The 24387-nt window shown below is 47.3% G+C and overlaps 1 protein-coding gene across 2 annotated transcripts in view; it reads right to left on the reverse strand.

Annotated features, from left to right (window-relative positions):
• The window catches only part of man2a1 (mannosidase, alpha, class 2A, member 1), a 355305-nt gene that overhangs the window by 33981 nt on the left and 296937 nt on the right, over positions 1–24387 (reverse strand). For both annotated transcript variants that reach the window (XM_085987444.1, XM_085987435.1), the window contains exons 18-19: positions 20774–20915; positions 2504–2637 (exon numbers count right to left, since the gene is read on the reverse strand). In XM_085987444.1, coding sequence (XP_085843570.1) covers positions 2504–2637; positions 20774–20915 — 276 coding nt within the window. The remainder of the gene's footprint in view (positions 1–2503; positions 2638–20773; positions 20916–24387) is intronic.

The following is a 24387-nucleotide window of genomic DNA, read 5'->3' on the forward strand; positions in this document are numbered from 1 at the left end:
AATGGTATGTTGGCCTTCATAGCGAGAGGATTCGAGTACAGGAGCAAGGATGTCTTGCTGCAGTTGTACAGGGCCTTGGTGAGACCACACCTTGAATATTGTGTGCAGTTTTGGTCGCCTTATCTGAGGAAGGATGTTCTTGCCATGGAGGGAGTGCAGCGAAGATTCACCAGACTAATACCTGGGATGGCAGGAATGACGTATGAGGAGAGATTGGGTCGATTGGGCTTGTACTCGCTGGAGTTTAGAAGAACGAGAGGGAATCTCATTGAAACTTATAAAATTCTAACAGGACTAGACAGACTAGATGCAGGAAAGATGTTCCCTATGGCAGGGGAGTCCAGAACCAGGGGTTACAGTCTAAGGATAAGGGGTAAGCCAGTTAGGACAGAGATGAGGAGGAATTTCTTCACCCAGAGAGTGGTGAACCTGTGGAATTCTCTACCACAGATGGCAGTTGAGGCCAATTCATTAAATATATTTAAGAAGGAGTTAGATATATTTCTTAAGGCTAAAGGGATCAAGGGATATGGGGAGAAAGCAGGGACAGGGTACTGAATTTGGATGATCAGCCATGATCTCATGAAATGGCAGAGCAGGCTAGAGGGGCCAAAAGGCCTACTCCTGCTCCTATCTTCTATGTTTTTCTACGTCCAATTCTGGGCACCATCATCCGTAGAGATGGGGGTCGATTTTCATTGACCCGTGGAGTCGGGATTGGAGGCGTGCGGGGGGTTAAAGTCCCGAATTCAGGGGTCCCGACACCATCCCGTCCCCAACCCGCCTCCATGTAAATTTCAAAGGAGGCGGGTACCCGCCCCGCACTGGGACCCGCCTACCCGAGGCGGGAAGGGATTAGTGCCAATTAACTGCCTGTTAACAGGTAGTTAACAGGCAGTTTTTAGCCTAATCCCTATTTTAAAGCTTGAAGTGTGGGATTCCCGATGGCTCCAAACCACGCCAAGTTAGAGGAGTCGGGCCGTCGGGTTGAAGGACTTGGAGGGGTCGAGATGTCAGTGTTCAGGTGAGTGATGGGTGCATGAGTGCAAAGGTAAGTGTGTTTGGTGTGTCTAAAGTGTGTAAAGAAGTTTAAATTACCTGTACTTACCTTTTAAACCTTCCTTCCTCTAGGTTTCGGGAGTCTATTATCTAACCGGCACAGAAAGCAGAATGGCTGCGATCTGTCAAAAGTGACAGCCTGCAGCTTTCTGTGCCGGTGAGGTTTCTAACTGAGTCTGTGTAGAAAGACTCAGGTTAGAAGCAAGACTGTCAGTGTTTGACAGCTGCAAACAGCTGTGAAACACTGATATTTCATCTGTCAAAACGTCTTGACAGATGAAATTTCAGTCTGTGACATCACCTGTTGCCGGGTGGCCCTTAATTGGCCTGTTGAGCCCGCTGGGGCAATCAAGTTAAAATCGCGTGGATTGGCCGCACCCCGAAAGTTGTAGTCCCACCTCCTTCCTGGCTTCTGAATGAAAATCACCCCCATGGAGTCAGTTTACACATGTGCACAGAAATAGTAAGAAGAATGAATTTGTATTTATATAGCATCTTTCATGACCCCAGCACGTACCAAAGAACTTCACAGTTAATGAACTGCTTTTGCAGTTGAGTAACTGTTGTAATGTAGGGAAACAGCAGCCAATTTATACACAGCAAGGTCCCACAAAGAGCAATGAGATAGATAATCTGTTTTGGTGGTGTTGCTTGAGGGAAAGTACACTAGAAGAACTCCCCTGCTCTTCTTCAAATAGTGTCATGGGTTCTTTTACAGCCACCTGAGAGGGCAGATGGGGTCTCATCCGAAAGACAACACCTCCGACAGTGCAGCACTCCCGCAGTACTTCACTCAAATAGCCTAGATTAGTTGCTCACGTCTCTGGAGTGGGGCTTGGATCCATGACCTTCCGACAAGTGGCAAGAGTGCTACTACTGAGCTAAGGTTGACCAATAGAATATTATTGCCTAAAATTCCTACTGTGACCTTGTAGATTTGGAGTGGAACAGAACTTCCACTTCCCCACAGTTGATGTCCCTGACCCTGTCAGGCTATTTTAGGCAGGAGCCCAAGCCCGAGCCCTTCCTGGCACCTCGAAGAATCTCCTGACTATAATTCTGCAGTGGGTTCGCAGTATCACAGAACTGGCATAACAATTCTTTCAAAGTCTGACTTTCTTCTTCTGCTCATTTAAACAATCCAAACATCCCCCCTCTCCCATGGCCCTAGCAATACTGGAAAGTGACTCACAGCCATCGCTGGCATCCAACGTTGATAAGGACGCAAATAAGAAAAATATATCCTATGACGTATTTTCCTGATTCACTCGTCATTGTAATATGCATACCCATAAGCATTCTTAAGAAAATTTAATGATTTAAATGTTACTTGCTGTATTCGATTCTCTGATCACCACTGAGTTTTTAAAAAAAATTTCCAGTAACATACACTTCTTAGTCATACTTCAGAAAATTGATAGTGGCTTTGCATAATTCATCTTACCATATCTACTCCGATTCTTTTCTCCAACAAAACTCTGAATAAACTGGCTGTAACTTTGTTGTCCTTGACACCTTGGCCTAGGCCACGGTTGTCATCCTGCATAAGTCTGCGATCCATTATGACTTCCAGCTGACCTGTTAAAGTAAATTATATGTTTTAACTTACTGCTAATTGCAGTTACATCATGGATGCTAATAAAACTATTTTAACAACCATAGTACATCAATAGGCCACAACATGCTAATTATTTTGCCAGGATCATCTTAAATGAAACTCAAAAATAGGCATAAAAGATGGATTTTAATAGATGAAGGGGGAGAAATTCGGTTGTTAGCGCCACCGATTAACGCCTAAAGAGGCCGAGAAGTGGGGCGCTAGCCAATTTCCAGGTGGGCGCAGGGCGCCTAGCGCCTCGCCCCATATTGAGCATGCATTTAGCGCCAGCGCTAAATCTTAGCGCCCGCTCATGGGCGCAGGCTGATTATGACGTCATTTGAGTGTGCAATGCCTTTTGGGCGCCCCAGACCAGAAATTCAGTGGCGCCCCCCTCCGTAGCGCCTGGCGCTAATAGTGACAGCTTACCTGGAACCTTACCAAGTCGCTCTCGGGCTGGAGGAGCATTATTTAAAGGGGACTGGTGTGGTTTAAAAGCGGCAGCCATTTTTGGATCACAACTTCCTCGAGAGCTACAAAGAGTTGCTGAGCTGCAAACTGAGAGCCATTTGACCACTGAGCCAGCGCAGGCAGATGATCTTCAGCCTTCTGACCATCACCTTGCTGTTGGTGAGCCTTGACAACGGGGAACCTTCCTGTGGGCACTTATTATGGGGGCTGCATTGGAGGGGAACGTCCTGCTGCTGAATCATCTGGAAAGGGCACTGAGACGCTGGGAGAGGGGGGCGGGCATGGCCAGACGGAGGAGGGCCAACAGACATCACCACAGCAGTCCTTACGCTGGCAGGGTTTTCCGACAGCAGTTTTCCTACATGAACATGCCGGAGGAGCAGTGTGTCAGAAGGCTGCGATTTAGAAAGGAGGTGGTGACTGAGCTGTGCCAGCTGCTTCAGCCAGATCTGCAGCCTCAGATAAGGTGCAGGACATCTCTGTCGGTGGCTGAGAAGATGCCTGCTGGCCTGAACTTCTACGCGAGCGGCTCTTCTCAGGCTGCGTGTCAGAGGCTGATCAGAAGTAGCTTCTAGGCCCCTCTCACGGAATGCTTGCTGCCATTCCAAGAACAGGAATGGAACCGGTCTGATACCCCCAAGCCTGTCAAGGGCAAGATGCATGTAAATAGCAGGCATGGCCATTGTAAATGAAGAAAGTGCTTCATTACACAAAATGTGGTTCCTTCAAACATGAGAAAGCTATGGCAACAGAAAGCAAAACTAATACACTGACACATAACTGCCTCTCACACCCGGGAGACTGTCCAAAACATAAATCACATTCCGACCATCTTCCTTGGCCTTGATTCCACTGCGCCAACCAAAGCATCCAATGCCCCATCAGTGAGGCCTTCCGTCCTCTGCCTCACCCTTTCCATGTCTTGCTAGGCTGGTGCGCCACAGGTAGGCTCCCACCGCTTTGTAGGCCTACAAGGCAGTGAGTGTGTCTGGTGATGCCAATTGATCTGCCCCTTTAAGAGCTGGCCGGCGCCAGTGTCTCTTAGGGATAGTGACTATTGACAGCACCTTCGCTGCGCCCCGCTGCCGCGAAATTGGGTTGCGCCGCCGGGTTAGCACCTTAAGAGTAGCGTTCAGCGCCTGATTTAGCGTCGCAATCACCTTTAGGGGCGATGCAACTCAATATCACGCTAGGTGGTGCTAAATTGCGCCCGGCGCTAAACTTTGCGCATCGCCAGGACTAGCGCCCCAAACGCGGCTATACCGAATTTCTAGGCCTTCGGATAGGATTCCTGTACAAAACTTTAATAATTAAGCCCACATACTTATTTATACAGCAGTTACAGCAGAAGTAGCAATTTATATTTACAACATTTTCACCAGTCTGTTGGATCACCTATACAAATTGAGAGATTGAGGAGACCTGGGGCTGGATTTTCATTGAGGAGGCGGGTAGGAGGCAGGACTACAACTTTCGGGGTTGTAGTCCCGCCTCCATCGAGTTCTAGCCAACCCACGCGATTTTGATTTGATTGACCTTGTTGAGCCCGCCAATTAAGGGCCACCTGGCAACAGGTGACGTCACAGATTGATATTTCATCTGTCAAGACCTTTTGACAGATGAAATATCAGCGATTGACAGCTGTTTGAAGCTGTCAAACACTGAAAATCTGTACTCCAAGTTAATTCCTTCCTCTCAGGATGATTTAGAGATCTCTCCGGAACAGAAAGCTGAATGCTGCAATTTTTGACAGATCGCGGGCCATTCTGCTTTCTGTGCCGGTGAGATGAGGGACTCCCGAGACCTGAAGGAAGGAAGGCGTAAAGGTAAGTAAAACTCCTTTAAACACTTTAAACACACCAAACACACTTACCTCTGCACTCATGCACCCATCACTCACCTGAACACTGGACATCTCAACCCCTCCAAGCCCTTCATCCCAACAGCCTGCCTCGCTAACTTGGCGTGGTTTGGAGCCGTCGGGAATCCCACATTTCACCAATGAAAATAGGGATTAGGCTAAAAACTGCCTGTTAACTACCTGTTAACAGGCAGTTAATTGGCACTAATCCCCTTCCCGCCTCGGGGAGGCGGGTCGGGTACCCATCTCCTTTGAAACTGGCATGGAGGTGGGTTGGGGGCGGGATGGGTTCGTGCCCCCTGATTTCAGGATTTTAACCCCCCACACGCCTCCAATCCTGCCTCCACGGCCCAATGAAAATCCTGCCCCAGGTCTTTTTTCCCTAGAATTTAGAAGAATGAGAGGTAATCTAATTGAAACATTTAAAATTCTTACAGTGCTTGACAGGGTAGATGCTGGGAGGATGTTTCCCCTGGCTGGGGTGTCTAGAGCTAGGCGTCAAAGTCTCAGAATAAGGGGTCGGTCATTTAGGACTGAGATGAGGAAAAGTTTCTTCACTCAGAGGGTGGTGAATCTTTGGAATTCTCTACCCCAGAGGGCTGTGGATGCTCAGTCACTGATTATATTCAAGACTGAGATTGATATATTTTTGGTTATGAAGGGAATCAAGTGATGTGGGGATAGTGCGGGAAGGTGGAGTTGAGGTAGAAAATCAGCCATGATCTTATGGTGGAGCAGGCTCGAGGGGCTGAATAGCCTACTCCTACTCCTATTTCTTATGTTCTTGAATTCAACCAGGCCAGGCCAAAAAAAACCATAAAATGGTAAGTTGCACTGACACTTGCATCACAGAAGATAGTTTCCCTGTTGTGTAAAATTGCAGTCAACAGGCTTGGGCAGGAGGCCAGCGGGTAAGTCTCCATTCTAACTGCTCCCGCCTGGTTTCTGCCGATCAGGGAGGGGGTTAAACTCCCCCCACCCCAGGAATCCACCAGTGAACCAAACTTCACATTCCATCACCCAGTTCTGCTGTACGTCAGGTTCATTCTCCACAGTTCTGCCAAATCGTTGGCTCCCCCTCCACAGCAATGTCACACTAAAGAATTCCCCCCATGCTGTCAAAGCCCAACAGCCCTGCCATTTTGTTATAAAACAGCATACTGTCTGACTCACTTTGAGCATTGCCATGGAAGATGTGCCAGAACCTTAAATAAATTATTTCAATGTTCCTGTGGTCAAGCCCATTGAGGTAAACTGCACACACCCATATGTGGGTGGACTTATGGTAACTACATTTAAATGAGAGAAATATGTTCGCCACCATGTTTCCTGCCATTTGCACTTTTGAAATGCTGGATCCTGGAATCAGTTAGGTTCCAGTGTCCTGAAGTTAGTAGAGGGGCTCTCAGGGCATGAGAAGATAAGGTATTTGTGCAAAAGCTTACAGAGATCAGGTCTGCATAGGCCCTATTCAATTAAAAAAAAATAAACAGCTGCCTCTTCCTCCCACTGTGGTGGGCCACCTAAGACCTGCTACAGCAAGTCTCCAGCCCAGGCTGCAGCAAATCCCTGGCGGAAGTGGTTGACTCCAGAGCCAGGAGTCACCGCAAGGATGGAAAAAAGTCCAGCGTTGCCAGAAGTGTAATCCAATCAACAGGGGCAGGGAAAGCCTAGGCTATATGTCACTGAGGGAGTACTGCATTGTCACAGGGGCTGTTCTTTGGATTAGCTGATAAACTGAGGCCCTGTCGACCTGTTTCTGTGATTCAAATAGACATTAAAGATCCCATGGTGGCACCATGGAGTTTTCGTGGGTACTTGCCCAATAGGTCTGCACTAAAAACCATCACGACCACCAAAAACAGATTATCTCATGACTGTTCGTGGGATGTTGCTGTTTTTGAAATGCTTGCAACATTGACCTACATAACACACACATGTACACCTCCCCCCCCCCCCCCCCCCCAGTAGAGGGTGCTGTGCTGGAAAAGACAACGGATTAGAGGAAATCTCAGATGACAAGCCTGCAAAAAGTCTGTGGGCAGCTGTCAGTGAGGTGAACAGCAAGCGCCATTCCTTTGCCGCTGAGAGCAAAATCTGGACCATTATATATTCTTGCACATAAAACTCCTGTTGCCAGACCTGCAGCCTCAGAGCAGGGTGAAGACTGCACTGCCAGTGGCCCTCAAGGTCACCGTGGCCCTCAATTTTTTCGCCACCAGATCCTTCCAGTCTGGAGCAGGAGACAAAGCTAATATTTCCCAGTTTGCCGTCCATCACTGCATCTGGGAGGTCACAGAGGCTCTATACTCCAGGAGAAGGGACTTCATTGTCTTCTCTCTGAAGAGAAAGAGGCAGGAGGAGCGTGCATGTGGTTTGCCAGGATATCAGGCTTCCCCATGATACAGGCGCCATCGATTGCACACATGTGGCTTTGCGGGCACCGCATATCAATCCCGAGATGTACCGCAACCACAAAGGCTACCACTCACTTATTGTGCAGTTGGCATGCGACCATGCCCAGCACATCACGATGGCGAATACCCAGTATCCTGGCAGCAGTCATGATGCCTTCATCCTGCGCCAGTCCGGTGTGCCAGCAATCTTCCAGCCACCACGTCAAACCAGAGGGTGGCTGCTCGGAGACAAGGTCTGTCTGCTCTATACCTGGCTGATGACTCCCCTCCGCAACCCCACTACTTGTGCTCAGCGCTCATGAAATGAGAGCCATCAGGGTTCTGAAGGAACAGTTCTGCTGCCTTGTCCGCTCGGGAAGAGCCCTCCAGTACACGCCACAGCGGGTGCCCCATTTTGTGGTGGTCTGCTGCCACAACTTGGCCATCATGAGGGCACAGCCCTTGGCAGCACGGGTTCTGCGATCACTTCAGGAGGAAGAGGAGGAAGGGGGGAGGCCGGCTGCAGATTCCCTTTCCGGATGGGCTGTCCGTAAGTGCCTCATCGGAATCTGGTTCCCCTGAATGAAACCCCCTGATCCCCATTGCTCTCGACTTCCCCACTTTACCATTCCTCTGCTATGGAACATCACAGCGTCCTCTTGGGCACAAAGCTGAAATGAGAGCTACCACAAAACAAACATTCCAAACATAATTTATAAATTAATCAATGCAAAACTACACAACAAAGTCTATCTTTCGTATTCTTTTGCCTACTCTAGTGCTCCTACACAGTGCTACCCCAGTCGCTGCAGCATGGCTGGTGGAAGGCTGCTGACTTCCTGTGGGGGAAACTACAGATGGTCTTGCAGGACGACCCCGAGCAGCTCTGGGCCAAGAAGGCCCAGCTGTAGACTGCACCACCTCGGCATGAGCGGCAACAGTCTGGGCTGGCTTGCTGGCAGGCAGCAGCAAGGGTACTGACGGAATGGCAGTGGCGCCTCAACATTCCTAGCTGTCTGTGGACTGCTGTGCGACCCTGCAAGCCCCTTTCCACACTCGTAAACCCAGCCTCGATGGTATCAATCTGAGCTTGCGTGGCAGTAAACTGAGCCTGCATGAGAGCAGTCTGAGCTTGCATGGCAGCAAGCTGAGACTGCTTGGGAGCAGTCTGAGCTTGCACTGCAGCATTCAAATGTTGGGTCGCTTCCGCTTCTGCTGCAATGGAAACTGCAACATTGCTCATCACACCCAGCATCATGGTTGGGTTAACAAATGCGCTAATGCAGTTGCCCATCATTTCCATCCTGGAAACCATGGGCTCCAAGCTCCGCACAAAGCCCTGTGCAATGTTGGAGTCAGACTCCTCCATGCTCCTCGACACTGACAAGAGGCTCTCTGGCAGGTTTGCCATTGCACCAAGCATTTGTGTGTGCATGCCCATCACCCTTCTTCTGAAGGCCGTCCCATCAAAGTCATCATCTGAGTCCTGTGAAGAACTCGTGCCCGGTGATTCACCACGTGCAGATCCCGCCTCTATACTACCCTCTAAAGTACGTGCAATGCCATTTTCTGAGCTGGTGCCTGGGAGTGTCAGATCGAGTGACGGTGCCGCTTCGTCTCCTTCACTCTTCCTCCACAACGTCGGAGACAGGCTGGGCTGGTGGCAGTTCTTGGGTATCTGAAAGGAGAAAGGCACAAGGGTCAGGTTTTGGTGAGGGGTGAGGGGGAAGCAAGATGTGCATGGTTACACCATCAGCAACTTGTAAGCAAGAAGAGATTGTGGGATGAAGCGGAACTGGGATGTGAGAAGGTGATATGAGCATAACATCATCACAAATATTTTCAACCTCGCCGCTTGACACGGCCTCAGTGACGGTCCCTTCAATGATCTCCAGCACAGTCTCCTCCAGCTCAGTCAGGTTCTGAAGTCGGGTTGCCCCTCTGCTATTGCTCACATCTATTGGGTGCCACCTTTGCCTGCAAGAGAAAGGGAAATGTCTCAGTGAGTGTGGTGCAATGTGTTTGGGTGATATGCCTGCCGTGGTAGAATAGCTAGCAGTGTGTGCAAGGTGTGAGTCTTGCAGCAGTGGTAAGTATGTGCAGGTAAAGCTATGATTGTAAAGTACGAGTCTTGATTGCTGGTAAGTGAGTGATGGATGGTCTGGTGCATTGAGCAGTGCGTGAGGCTAATGGTGCAGTTGGTGAGATATGGCATTTGAAGGTGCATTCGCTCACCTTAACCATTCGTGTGACATCATTAAACTTCCTGTGGCACTGGATCCAGGTCCTGGGGACGACACAGGTGGCATTCATGGCTTGTGCTATCTTCTCCCACTGTCTTCTTGCGTGTTACTTGGAAGGCCTCCTGCCCCCCTGCAGGTAGAGGACTTGACGACTTCTGTGCACCCCCAGGACCAAGGCTTCCAGTGCTGCATCTAAGAACCTCCTTTCCCTCTCTCTTCTCTGTTAAGCCATAGCTTCAGACTGACAATGAGGCGCTTCTGTAATAAAGCACCTCCCCTTTAAGTGGTGCAGAGAGCCTAGGCAAAATTTTATTGGCCAGTAGACTGCACCAGATATTGGCTCTCCTGCTGCGCGCTAAGCCAACCAGCAGTGCGTTTAGCACTGAGATCAGCACTCCATCACCACTTTGAATGGGCGCGGTGGGAAAATCGCGCTTCGCGTTGCCTGCACCTGTTTTTCAGCTTAATCGAATTTCATCTCCAAAGACATTTAAGCTAGATGGGGGGAAGACAATTGATAAACTAATCAAACTTAGAGAGAATAAAACCCTTGGGTTGCATTCGCACATATTAAAAGTAGTTAGTGAAGAGGTATCAGAGGCACTATTAGATATATATAAAAATTGATTAGAAAAGGAAATAGTGCCAGAGGCTGGCGGATAGCTAATGTGCTTCCTATATTTAAAAAGGGAGCTAGAACAAGTTCAGGGAACTATAGACCAATTAGCTTAATGTTGGATGTAAGAAAGATAATGGAATCCTTACTCAAAGATGTAAAAGAAAAACTTCTAGAAACTGAAAACATAATAAAAAGTAGTCAGCAGGGATTTCAAAAGGAAAGATCATGCTTGACTAACCTTATTGAAATCGTTAAAGAAGTAATGGAAAGGGTAGACGGGGTGATGAAGTAGACGTAATATATTTGGATTTTCAAAAGTCGTTTCATAAGGTACCACATAGTAGACTCATGACTAAGGTCAGAACATATGGAGTCAGGGACAAGTAACAGAATGGATAGCAAACTGGCGGCCAGAGAGTAGGGGATTAAAGATAGTTACACAGACTGGCAAAAGGTGGGAAGTGGTGTTCTAAAAGTATCGATGCTGGGACCATTTACATAAACAATTTGGACTCAAGAATCGGACGTACAATTTCAAAGTTTGCAGACGACACTAAATTGGGGATTGTAGTTAATGCAAAGGAAGAATGTGACAAAATACAGGAAGACATTAATAAACTTGCAGAATGGGTGTGTAATTGGCAAATGACCTTCAATATAGGTAAGTATGAGGTGGTACATTTTGGTAGGAAGAATAAGGAGGCCACATACTCCTTGGAAAATAAGGCCGTGATTTCGCCAGCCAAGGCGGGTTCAGGGTGGGAGAGGTTGTTGTCGGGATATGGTCCCACTGCCTACTGAAGCCCGCCGAAAAAAAGGATTTTACGTTAATGGGCCTAGTTAAGCCCGCCCGTCGCATTCCCCGATCCTATTAGAAAATGCAGGTCAGGTGACGTCAGCGCTGACGCTTCTCTTGCCGGATTATTTAAAGGGCCCATGGCCCCACTTCATTCCACTTCCTGAATTTGAAATGACCATTGCTGAGATAGCTTGTTCAACTCCAAAAATGAGCTCACAAAGGCAGAGGGCTGCACCTCGATTCAGTGATGACTCCCTCCATGTTCTTGTAGAGGGAGCAAGAGCATGCAGGAAGGTTCTCTTCCCTGCCAGTGGTTGGAAGAGACCACCTCAGGAGACCAAGGCAGCCTGGCTGCATTTAGCTGAGGAGGTAACGGGCAGCTGTGTGGTGATGAAGACCTGGTTTCAGTGCCGCAAGCGTTTTCATGGTCTTTTACGATCTGGAAAAGTGAGTATAAAGCCACACTTACCTTCATGTTGCTGTGTCTGTTATCACTTCCCCATCACTCAGCATTCCCAACCCTACTCCTGCACAGCGCAACTCAATGCAACATCCCATACACCTTCAGCCATCCCTCTCTATCCAGCTACATTATTGCATCCCCATCTAACTATGCACCCCGAACACTCACCCTCATCCTAATGTAATGACACCAACTAGCAACACTAAAGGAGGCTACTTGTTACAGCCACCCCACTCCATTATAGTCTCCCTATAAAGATCTAACACATCCATTCGTTACACTCATTTCATCACTCTCACTCAACCTTCTCTTCTTTCCCTCCTTGCAGGAGAAGAGAACGCACAACAAGAGGGAGAGGGGGAGAACAAGAGGTGGCCCTCAATCACTCGTCATTCTGACTCTTGCAGAGGAGGCAGTCCTGGAGATCACTGGAGTGGTGGATCAGTTGGAAGTGGGAGACAGAGAGAGGGGCTCATCAGAACAACGTGGTTACAGAATCATTTCCCATTAACCTACATGTCATTCATCGGTCACTCATATTGGGGCTGATGTCAACAGGAATTGATTGCTCATAATGTACTTATTGGTATCTGTATGCAATGGACATATCATTTATCTAACTGATGTCTTTACTCTGCCACAAGTCCACCAAGAGCACCCCCTAATGTCCATGAGGACCATCAAGAGGACTCCTCAGAGGAGGCTCCAGCCTCTGAGGGCGCAGATCTCTGACAAGGCAAGCCAGCACCAGCGCAGATACGCACACCTTAGTGGGCTGTATGCGAGATAGAGTAGTGTTGTCACCTGGTGTCTCAAGTCACAAGTAAGCAAGAGGAGATGGTGGAGACAGGGACAGACTCTGGAGGGCGCAGGAGTCACCTAGCTCTGCTCAGCTGCATGCAGACGGTGAACCTCGGGGACCATCAAGGAAGAGGGCGGTCCTGGAGCTGGAGCAACAAGTGCAGGAGGCTCCAACAGGTTTTGCAACCGCGGTGACTGCAAGTGTGCAGAGAATGGAGGAGTCCATCTCAAGCATGACTAACACCATGGCGCACACACTTGCAACTGTTGTTTCCTCCATGGATAGGATGGCCACCTGCATGGAGGATGTAATGCGCCAGTCGCTTGAGCACATGATCTCAATTTAAAATAGATGGGCATCTATGGAGGATAGATGGGCATCTATTGAGGAGAGAAACCAGAGGCGCATAGATGTCCTTGCTAGGAGGAATGTTAACGTAGACATGGGTCCTCATGGCCCCACTGATGTGCAGCAAGGTGCTCTCCAGCTACTTGCTAGCAAAGAAGTGCGGGTGACCCATGAGAGGGATGATGGTGGGAGGGCACATGCAAGTGGGGGCATCTCTCCAAGCACTCACACTTCAAGCCCCTTGCCTACCCCTCAGTCAGATCCCCAGATGCCCCCACGGACAGCGATGGCCGACTCTGCCACTGCTTAAGTCACAGGAGGAGCACAGTTTGGCAGTGCCCACACAGGCTCCAAAACCCAGAGGACGACCGCCAAAGGTGTCTAAGCAGATGCAGTAGGGAAGTGAGCAGGATGCCTCTAACAGGGGTTGCACCACGTAGAAACACTCGGAAAAGAAAGATGCCACACAAATAGAGTCACAAGGGTAGTCACTTGGGTGTTTCTTTCAATGTTATTGACAAGTTTCTGTTAATGTGATTTTGTCCATTAAATCTTTTCATGCGTGAACTTTGTGGTTCTTGGCAAATGTGTTGATACTTGGAAGTGGCAGAGTGGATAGTCAGGGCTATTTTAATCTTCATCAATGGTGGTAACATTGAAAAGATAGGACTGGTCATTGTAGGGATGGTTGATGGCGTAGATGTGGGCTGATGCCAATGTGGCAATGCATGTGGCAGCCACATGTCGGTTTTGCGTGAACTTAACTAAATCTGGCCATGATGAGGTGATTCCTGGCCTCACGGGCAGCAATATGGTCGTGTACTGGTGGCATTGGTACCGGCAGCTGCTCAAGGTCTTCATCATCCTCATTCTCAAACTTATGCTCCTCCTCCTCGTCCTCCGAAGTGGCTGTGCGCTCTGTGCCTTCTTCCACCTGCAGCACTAATCCTCGTTGCTGTGCTATGTTGTGCAGGGCGCAGCAGACCACAACGATTCTGGAGACCCTGGCTGGTGCGTACTGCAGGGCTCCTCCCGATCTGTCCAGGCATCTGAAGCGTGTTTTCAGTATGCCTATTGTTTGCTCTATGACACGTCTGGTGGAGATGAGGCTTTGATTGTAATGTTCCTCAGCCTCGTTTGTTCTCCTCCTCAAAGGTATCATCAGCCACGTCTTTAGTGGATAGCCCTTGTCACCAAGCAGCCGGGGGAAAGACTGTTTGGAGGTGTGAACAGCTGAGGAACGGTGGATTAGCGCAGGCTGTAGGAGTCATTGCAGGGAACTTGGCGCACACATGGACAATGATCTTCCTTTGGTTGCAGGCCAGCTGCACATTGAGGGAGTGGAAGCCCTTGTGGTTGATAAACACTGCTGGGTTATGATGGGGTGCCCTGATGGCCACATGTGTGCAGTCGATTATGCCCTGCACCCGTGGAAATCCAGCCAGAGCCTCAAAGCCAATAAACGGGTCGTTTTCCGAGTGGCAGGCAGTGACTAGTGGGGTACCGCAAGGATCGGTCCTAGGAGCCCAGCTGTTCACAATATATATTAATGATCTGGACGAGGGAACTGGATGTAATATCTCCAAATTTGCAGACGACACAAAGCTGGGTGGGAGGGTAAGCTGTGAGGAGGATGTCGTGAAACTCCAGTACGATTTGGACAGGTTGGGTGATTGGGCAGAAACATGGCAAATGCACTATAATGTGGATAAATGTGAGGTTATCCACTTTGGTGGCAAAAACATGAAGGCAGATTATTATTTGAATGGCAATAGATTGGGAGAAGGGGAAGTGCAAAGAGACCTGGGTGTTCTTGTGCACCAGTCGCTGAAGGTAAGCATGCAGGTGCAGCAGGCGGTTAAGAAGGCAAATGGTATGTTGGCCTTCATAGCAAGAGGATTCGGGTACAGGAACAAGGATGTCTTGCCACAGTTGTACAGGGCCTTGGTGAGACCGCACCTTGAGTATTGTGTGCAGTTTTGGTCATCTTACCTGAGGAAGGACGTTCTTGCCATGGAGGGAGTGCAGCGAAGGTTCACCAGGCTGATACCTGGGATGGCAGGAATGACGTATGAGGAGAGATTGTGTCGATTGGGCTTATACTCACTGGAGTTTAGAAGATTGAGAGGGGATCTCATCGAAACCTATAAAATTCTGTCAGGTCTGGACAGACTAGATGCAGGAAGGATGTTTCTGATGGCTGGGGAGTCCAGAACCAGGGGTCATAGTCTAAGGATAAAGGGTAAGCCATTTAGGACTGAAATGAGGAGGAATTTCTTCACCCAGAGAGTGGTGAACCTGTGGAATTCTCTGCCACAGAGGGCAGTGGAGGCTAGTTCATTAAATATATTCAAGAAAGAGTTGGATATATTTCTTGAGGCTAAAGGGATCAAGGGATATGGGGAGAAGGCAGGGACAGGGTACTGAATTGAATGATCAGCCATGATCTCATTGAATGGCGGAGCAGGCTCGAAGGGCCGAATGGCCTACTCCTGCTCCTATCTTCTATGTTTCTACGCACGCTCAGCAGCACTGGCTTCATCAGTGGCAAAGTTGATATAATTTGATGACTTGTCAAAGAGGGCAAGTGTAATGCATCTGTGTGCAGCCGACTGAGAGATGCCGCAAATGTCTGCTGCAGATGCCTAGAGGGAGCCTGAGGCGAAGAAGTTGAGGGCAAGGGTGACTTTAACAGCTACTGATAAGGGGTGTCCACCCATTCCTCTGGGCTGCACCTCTTGCTCCAGCAATCTGCAAATGTCCGCCATAACCTAAGCCTCCGTTGGCACTGCTGCTCAATCATGTTGAGGAAGCTGATCCTCTGCCTGTAAACCCTGTGTTGGGGGCAGCGCCTCTGGCGAAGTCCAGCCATGCGCTGATGACCTCTGCAGCATCAGGTGGTTGAGGAGAAGGTTGTTGCTGTTGCTGCTGGGGTGCCTAGTTCTGCTGGTGTTGGGGTTCATCGTGGTCAGATTCTGAGGACCAAGGTGAGAGAGTGTAAACCGTACCCATTCTGATGTAATAGATGGTAGGTGACGGAGAGATGACAGAAGCAAATCCGTCAATGATGAGAGAGGTTGTTCCAATGAGGTGCCACTGGATAGAGAATTGGCTCTAAACACTTGCAAGCTACAGAAAGCTCTATGGGGGAAAAATTCGGTTGCTTTGTGCCTCCCGTTAGCGCGAAATTCAGCGGGAGGTTAGCGCCCCATGACGCTATGTCCAACGGGGTCAGGGGGCCCTACCTGTGGTAGGGGCGGTGCTATTTAAAGGCGAGGTGTCAGGTGGCCATTTTGTTGCTGGTCGCCTGCCAGCACCCGCCTCCGCTGCCGTCCCTGGCCTCCTGAGCACCCCCCCCAGCGGAGTGCTGGCTGTACTCCATGAGCTCGGCACTTCTCGAGTGCCGGGCTCTTTTGCAGGCACTCCGTTCCCGGTGGCCCAGCTGAGCATTAGGTCACGCTGCGCAAGGCCCCTCCCCTTTAAGAAGGGGAGGAAGGCCTGCAATACCGCAGCACCTAGCACCGCGATATTCCCTTGCAGCGCCCCAAGAGGGACGCGGGGCGCTTCCAGTAGCACCCCGCTTCCCTCTTGGGGCGCTACCACTCTATTTCGGCAGCGGGGGTGCTCATTTTTTCAGGGCGCTAAAATAGTGCCCTAGCGAAGTTAGCGCCTCAAAGGGGGCGCAACTCAATTTTTCCCCCTATATGTCTTACAAATGCAGTAACCAACAGTTTCTGAGCTCTGAAACTGAAATGCTGCAACGTGGTATCCTTTATACCACTTCTGCAGCTGTCAGTTAATCAGATAAATCAAAGCAGACTCAACTGACAACAAGGTAAGCTGTCGTGTTCCCCGAGCAGCAGGTAACCTGTGGGGGAGCACGTAAAATTAGAAGGTAAGCTCAAAATGTAATTATCTAAATTGTCTCCCTCGCCGCTTGGTGTCGGGTCTGTTCTGCGCAGACAGACCCGACACCTGGGAGACTCATGTGGAGGCGGGTTGACAGTGGGTTTCCTACCTGGTCAATCTTTGCTATTTTGACAGCTGACCCACCTCAGATCCCGCCCTCTGAGTGCCAGCAAAATCCAGCCCCAAGTGTCTAAATGGGGCAAAGGAGCAGAGGGATCTGGGGGTACAGTACACAGATCAATAAAAGTAGTGAAAGGTTAATAAGGTTATAAAAAAAAAGATAAAGCACTGGGGTTCATTTCTAGAGGGATAAAACTGAAAAGCAGAGAAGTTATGTTAAACATGTACAGAACCTTGGTTACACCACACTTGGAGTACTGAGAACAATTCTGGTCTCCATATAATAAAAAGGATATAGAGGCACTAGAGAAGGTACAAAATATATTTACTAGAATTATACCAGAACTGAGAGGTTGTACCCATCAGGAAAGATTGAACAGGCTGGAACATGAACATATGAACATACAAACAATGGCGGACACATAACGACCCTCTGGTCCATCGAGCCTGTCCCACACAACTGCGGTAACTTGTGTATCAAAATATATACACTCCACCTCACCCAAAACCATGTGATCTCCTGGGAGAGGTGAAAAACCAGGTAAAAAATCCCGGCCAATTTGGTGGAAAAAAATCTGGGAAATTTCTCTTCGACCCATCTAGGTGATCGAAATTAGTCCAGGATTTCAGTCTGGCCCTGAATTTCCTGCAGTACCTACCTTCTGTAAGAGGTGATCTCTGCCCCAGCCAGAAACAGGTCCAGCTCTCGCTTGAAGGAATTCAGCGAATTAACATCCACTGCACAAGGCGGCAGCCTGCTCCAGAGGTCCACTATTCTCTGGGAAAAGAACCACCTCCTGACATCTAACCTAGATCTGGCCTTATACAACTTTAATTTTTGACCCTTGGTCCTCCCTAACCTATTTAATTGGAACAAACTGTCAACTGGAACACAATCTATTCCCTTCATTATATCTTTTAAACCTCAATCAGATTACCTGTAAGTCTACACTTTTCTAAAGTGTAGAGTCCCAAATCTTTTAGCTTATCTTGATAACTAAGAAGCTTTAAACTGGGAATTAGTCTAGTGGCCCTCCTCCGCACCATTTCCAAAGCCTCAATATCACCCACCATGTGAGATGACCAAAACTGGACATAGTATTCCAAGTGAGACCTGACCAAGGTATTGTACAGGGATAAAATAGTATGCCTCGTTTTGTACTCAATTGTCCTAAGGATACACCCCAACACCCTATTTGCTCTAGCTATCGCTTCACGGCATTGCTCATGTACCTTTAGAGATGTATGCACTAGAATGCCCAAATCTCTTTCTATTTCCGCCTTCTTTAATGCTTTTCCCAGAAAGGTGTATGAATGTTGAGCATTTGCCTTGCCCACGTGCATAACACTGCACTTCCAAGTTATGAGCCCAATCTCCCAACACATTAAGATCCATCTGAAGCAGACGAGCATCGTCTACAGTCCTAACTCTCACACAGATCTTAGTATCATCTGGAAATTTGCAGATCGTACCCCCAACACCTACATCCAGATTATTAATAAAAATAATAAAAAGCAACGTTCCAACACCGATCCCTGCAGGACACCACTGGTGACTAGTCTCCAAACAGATCCAAATCCATCTATAACTACTGTTTGCCTATGTCCTGCCAGCCAGTTCTCAACCAGCTCAATACATTACCACTAATACCACCAGGGGTGTCAATCTTATATAGAGTCTCTTGTGTGGTACCTTATTAAAAGCTTTTTGGAACTCTAAGTAGACACTGTCTACTGGGCTTCCCTCATCCACCATCTTTGTAACTTCTTCCAAAAATAGAATTAGATTTATAAGATATGACCTCCTTTTTATGAAGCCATGTTGGGTGTCCCTAATATGTCCCTCTCTATCCAAACATTCATATATTGCATCCCTAATGATTCCGTCAAGTATCTTACCTATTACTAATGTCAAACTAATGGGCCTATAGTTAACCGGGTCCGTCTTGTCACCTTTTTTAAAGATGGGGACTACATTAGATCCTTCCAGTCTATGGGAATCATTCCAGAGTGCAGTGAGCTATTAAAGATACAGGCTGGGGGTTGGAACAGCACATATTCGATCTCCCTGAGGACCCTCGGGTGGCTATCACCTGGCCCAGCTGCTCTATCTATTTTCAAGTTCTTAATTCTTTCTAAAACAATATATTCATCTATGTTAATATTACTAGTTTTGTTAGTAACATTATTAAATTCTAATAGTCGAGCATCATCTTCAAGAGTGAAGTCCAATGCAAAGTCTCGTTTAATACTTCTGCCATACCCAGTGAATCCTTTGTAACCTGTCCTTGAACATCCTTAAATGGTCCAGTACAGTCTGTGACAGTTCTCTGACTCTTCACATAACTGAAAAAGCTTTTCCCATTACTTCCACAAATGTCTATGATCCTCTTTTCCATTAGCCTTTTTGCTGATCTAATAGCAGCCTTCGTTTTGTTTAGTTGTTCCTTGTACTCAACTCTGTTTAGTTGAGTCTTAAATACCTTTAATTTATAGAAACATTTCTGTTTACATCTTATTTGTCTTTGTACAAAGCCACCTTGGCTTTTTCTTACCACACTCCCTTCTTTTGACTTTGGGTACATATTTGTTTTCCACATTTTTTATCTTGTTCTTAAAAACTTTCTACTTGTATTCTACATCGGTCTCATCACCACCCAGTAGGGTTACCCAATTTACCCGTTCCAAATCATCTGCCATTTTGGTGAAGTTTGCTCTTCTGAAATCTGGTACGAGTTGCAGATTCTCAGTACCTTTAGTTCTACCAGCCAACTGAAACCATATAATGACCCCGAGCTTCTGGTCACCTGTCACTTTAATTCTCCGCTCCATTCCCACTCAGACCTCACTGTCCTCGGCCTCTTACACGGTTCCAATAAAGCTCAACGTAAGCTTGAGGAACAGCACCTCATCTTTCGATTAGGCACTTTACAGCCTTCTGGACTCAACATAGAGTTCAATAATTTCAGACCATAACCTCTGCCCCATTCTTTTTTTTTCCATTTATTTTATTTATTATATATTTTTTTCAGCTGTCTTTCATTCTGCCATTTACACTTCATCTAGAGCCATCTTTTGTTTCTTAACTTGTCCCATTACCATCTCCTTTTGCCTTGCACCATCTCTTAATGTCTCTTAATCTCTCCTGCCTTCCATCCTAGCACAGACCTTCCCCTTTTATTCTTTCCTCCCCTGCACTTGCTTAAAAACCTGTTCGATCTCCATCTTTTTCCAGTTCTGACGAAGGGTCATCGACCTGAAATGTTAACTCTGTTTCTCTCTCCACAGATGCCGCCTGACCGGCTGAGTATTTCCAGCATTTTCTGTTTTTATTTCAGATTTCCAACATCCGCAGTATTTTGCTTTTGTGAAACCATATAATGTTGTGGGCACTTTTGGCCAGATGCTCCCCCCACATGGAGGCACGATACGAGGTCAGGCTCACTACTAAACACTAGATCTAATATATGATCATCACTAATTACTTCATTAACATGTTTAGTCAGGAAACAGTCTTGTATATTTTCGACAAATTTTTCAGCTGCACTTCCCAGCACAACAGAAGGTAAACCATTGTGAACTGAATGCCAGGAAAATTAAAATCACCCATCAAACAAAGTGGCAATTTATTTTAGAAAAGAGTAGACTGAGGGGTGACCTGATAGAGCTCTTTAAGACAATAAAGGGTTTGAGAGGGTAGACGTAGAGAAGATGTTTCCACTTGCGAGGGAGACCAGAACTAGGGTCCATTAATATAAGATAGTGACTAATCAATTCAATAAGGAATTCAGGAGAAATTTCTTTACCCAGAGAATGGTTAGAGTGTGGAACTCACTACTATAAGGAGTAGTTGAAGCGACTAGCATAGATGCATTTAAGGAGAAGCTAGATAAACACTTGAGGGAGAAAGGAATAGGAAGATGATGGAGTTAGATGAAGAAGGATGGGGGGAAGCTCGTGTGGAGCATAAACACCGGCACTGACCTGTTGGGCCGAATGCCTGTTTCTATGTTGTAAATACTGTTGCAAATCATTTCCTCATCTGGTGTTTAAGCTTTAGAGGAAAGAAATGTAAATAATACATACCACTCTTCAGACTGGCAACTCCCAAGGACTGAGCAGAGTGCAGGGTCAAACGAACATCATTGTCCTGAATGTACGCAGTTGTTGTCAGAGGATAAAAATTAGCTTGAAGAGGCAATTTGCTCAAAGTCTGCCGTGGCTGCATCTGGGGTCATAAATTGAACCTAGTCAGCTTTAAGTATATCTCATTTTTTTAATCAGTTAACACTTTCTATGAATAATTTATTAGAAATAATTTCTTTTACATGTAGTTTTTGCAAGAAAAGTCCAGGGGGAGAGGTTAGTAGATACAATAAGTGATTTAGACAAGCTTTTGTTTGAGTAAAAATTGAAAAGTAGAAACTGAACATTTAGTCCAAGCTACAAATTTGTCACAGAGTGAAAATTCAGTTTCTGTCACAGCTGAAGCAAAATGAGGTTCTGATCTCTTATCCACAAGCGCAGAATACCCTTCATAGGAAAGCAGAATACTTATTGCCCCAGAACAGTAAAGGACATTTTCGCTGGGAATTTCCTTGGGGCTTCTCTCGTACTGCTGCTAGAAGTTCTATGGAAGTTCGGCACAAACCCTGCTTACAAGTTAAGTTACAGCGACAGAGCAGGGAGGGAACTAAAATGCACAACATTTTTAAGATTGTTTTGCATTTTTAAGAAGTAGAGCAGAGTGTTGGAGATAGAAAGTGTAAATTATCCTAATTGTAACAATCTTTCCTATATCTATACCTAGCTTGGAACTGTCAATTGTTTTTAGTTTGTTTTAACTTACTTCTCCATGGCTTGCTGCAGATAGTGAGAAAATGGAAATAAGAATGGGCAGGATCAGGGTTGGGAGTCAAACACTTGGGAAGAATGACTCAATAAGATTACATTATCCCAGTAAATTTGCCTCGATAATACATTTAACTATCATTAAGTATAACTGAGAAGTGTTATAGAGAAATATTACAGAAACTGTGAAATGGCGCACAGGTATCCTGTGATATTGCTCATGGTGAGTTGGAAGATTTGGGGCTCGAATTTATCAATGGGGATGTGATGGAGGCGGGACTCCCACTTTTTGGGTTGTAGTCCCGCCTCCATCGACTTGTGGCCAACCCACGCTATTTTCCCTTGATTGACCTTGTTAAGCCCGCCCAGCGGGCTCAGCAGGCCAATTAAGGGACACCTGGTTACGTCAGTGATTGACATTTCATCTGTCAAGAGCTTTTGACAGATGAAAAATCAGCGTTTGACTGCTCTGTGAAGCTGTCAAACACTGACACAATCTGTCTTCTAACTTGAGTCCTTCGACTCAGACTCAGTTAGAGATCTCTCCAGACCAGAAAGCAGAGGCTGCAGCTTTTGACAGTTCAGCGGCCATTCTGCTTTCTGTGCCGGTGAACTGAGGGACTCCCGAGAACTGAAGGAAGGAAGCCTGCAGGAGAAAGTAAAGGTAAGTAAAACTTAATAAAACACTTTACACTTACCTCACACACTTACCTCTGCACACATGCACCCATCACTCACCTGCACAATGGACATCTCGACCCCTCCAACCCCTTCAGACCGACGGTCTGCCTCGCTAACTTGGTTCCGTGGTTCAGAGCCGTCGGGAAGCCCACACTTCAGGGCTAAAAATAGGGATTAGGCAAAAAACTGCCTGTTAACAGGCAGTTAATTGGCACTAATCCCCTTCCCGCCTCGGGGAGGCGGTTCCCAGCACAGGTCGGATACCCGCCTCCTGGGACATTGGCACGGAGGCGGGTTGGGGGCGGGATGGGTTCCTGCCCCCCGATTCTGCAATTTTCCCACCACTCCCGCCTCCAAACCCGCCTCCATGTGGCTTGGAAATTCGAGCCCTTGTTCTTTGGAAATAATAGGAGCGTTATGCAATAACATCATGGCCTTTGATTTATGGTATTGAATAAGTCGAATTCCATTTTTATTATATAGTATTCTAGAATTTTGCGGATTGAATTCTGCAACTCTGATCATTATTCTGTGAAACTACTATATGTTCCATATATATATTTATTATATATATATAATTTTTATCCATTACCATTTAAAAAACTGAGGATACACAGCAAAATAGTATCTAAGATGCATCAGTTGGAGGTAGGTGCCTGGGGAGGGGGTGTTGGGATTTACTGCATTGGGGAATGGTGGTCCTGGAGTTTGGCAACACTGGGGTGAGAGTGCTGGTGTTTGATATTTTCTAATTACCAACACATCACAGCTTTTCTGAGAAGCTTTCAAACCCCCCCCCCCCACACACTTTTTTCTGCCAATGTCCCCTCCATCCAGGCAGTGAAGGCACAGCCAGCAGCTCCTAACACCCACTTTCCATGTGCAATCTACAAAGCAGGTGTTCATCCAGCATTAATCTTGCAAAATAATGTGGAAGACATTGTGACATCACTTCTGTGTCATTTAAATGTGCCTGCCTGTTTGAACAGGAGCTTCCCCTGGATGTTTGTTCCCTTGACATGTACACTATGCAGAAAAAGGGTAAAGAAATACACAAAAACACAAACACTGAAACAGGCCATTTGGCTCAACTAGTCTGTGTTTGCATTACCTTCCACATAAGCAAATAGTCTTAATCATACTTACCCACCCTGTTCCCATATCCCTTCGCCCCTCTTTCCTTCATCCAACTATCCAATCTAATTTGAATGTTGACATAGTTTCTGCCAAACCCTAAAAGTGAATTCCACAGTCTTACAATGCTCTGTGCAAACAAGATTCTACTACCTTCTGTTCTAAACCTCTTACATTTAATCTTGTATCTATGACGCCTCATTCTAGATCCCTCAACTATTGGAAACAGTCTACTTCTATCTACCCTGTCCCACCCTTTCATAATTTTAAATACTTTGGGGGAGAAATTCGGTATCGCCCCATTTGGGGCGCAATTGTCAGCCGGGCGCAAAGATTAGCGCCTGGCGCTAATTATCGCCTCTGACAGCAAACTTGGCTTTTATTGCCCCTGGAGGTGATTGGAGCGCTAAATCAGGTGCTACACAACTCTCTTAAGGCGCTAAGGCCGAGGAGCGAGGCGCTACCTCAGAGGGTGGGCGCAGCGCAGGTGCTGTCAGTTAGCAATTGAACACAGACACACTGGCGGTCAGTTCTTAAAGGGGAGAGTCGATCTTGCTCTGCAGCCACACCCTGCTCAGTGGAGCCTTGAATCTCGGCCTGGGCAGACCTGTGGCTAAATCTAGCAGCCAGACACTATGGAAAGGGCCAGGGAATGAGCGCAGCACTTCTGCGAGCGGGCCTTGGAGGCTCTGGTATGCGGGGTGGAGCGCAGAAGATCCATTCTGTACCCAGAGAGTGGCAGGAGGCCTTTGCCAAGCGAGTACAGGAAAGTGTGGAGGGAGGTGGCTCAGAGAGTGTCCTCAAGCAGCATGGTGCCTAGGACCCCTGTGCAATGTAGGAAAAAGTTCAATGACCTCACTTGGGTCGTCAGGGTGAGTGCCTTTTTTTCAAAACCTTTTCATCCCTCCATCTCCACCTCACTTTATGGCCAGAGGGTCTTGAAAGCCCCAATGTCCAACACTCATCCAATACCTATGGCCCTTTCATGAAACACACATGCACATTCCACACTCTGCATACAGTAAGGGCTATTC

The sequence above is a fragment of the Somniosus microcephalus genome, chromosome 1, assembly GCF_052327205.1.
Source record: "Somniosus microcephalus isolate GS21.2 chromosome 1, FLI_Smic_1.0, whole genome shotgun sequence".
NCBI lineage: Eukaryota > Metazoa > Chordata > Chondrichthyes > Squaliformes > Somniosidae > Somniosus > Somniosus microcephalus.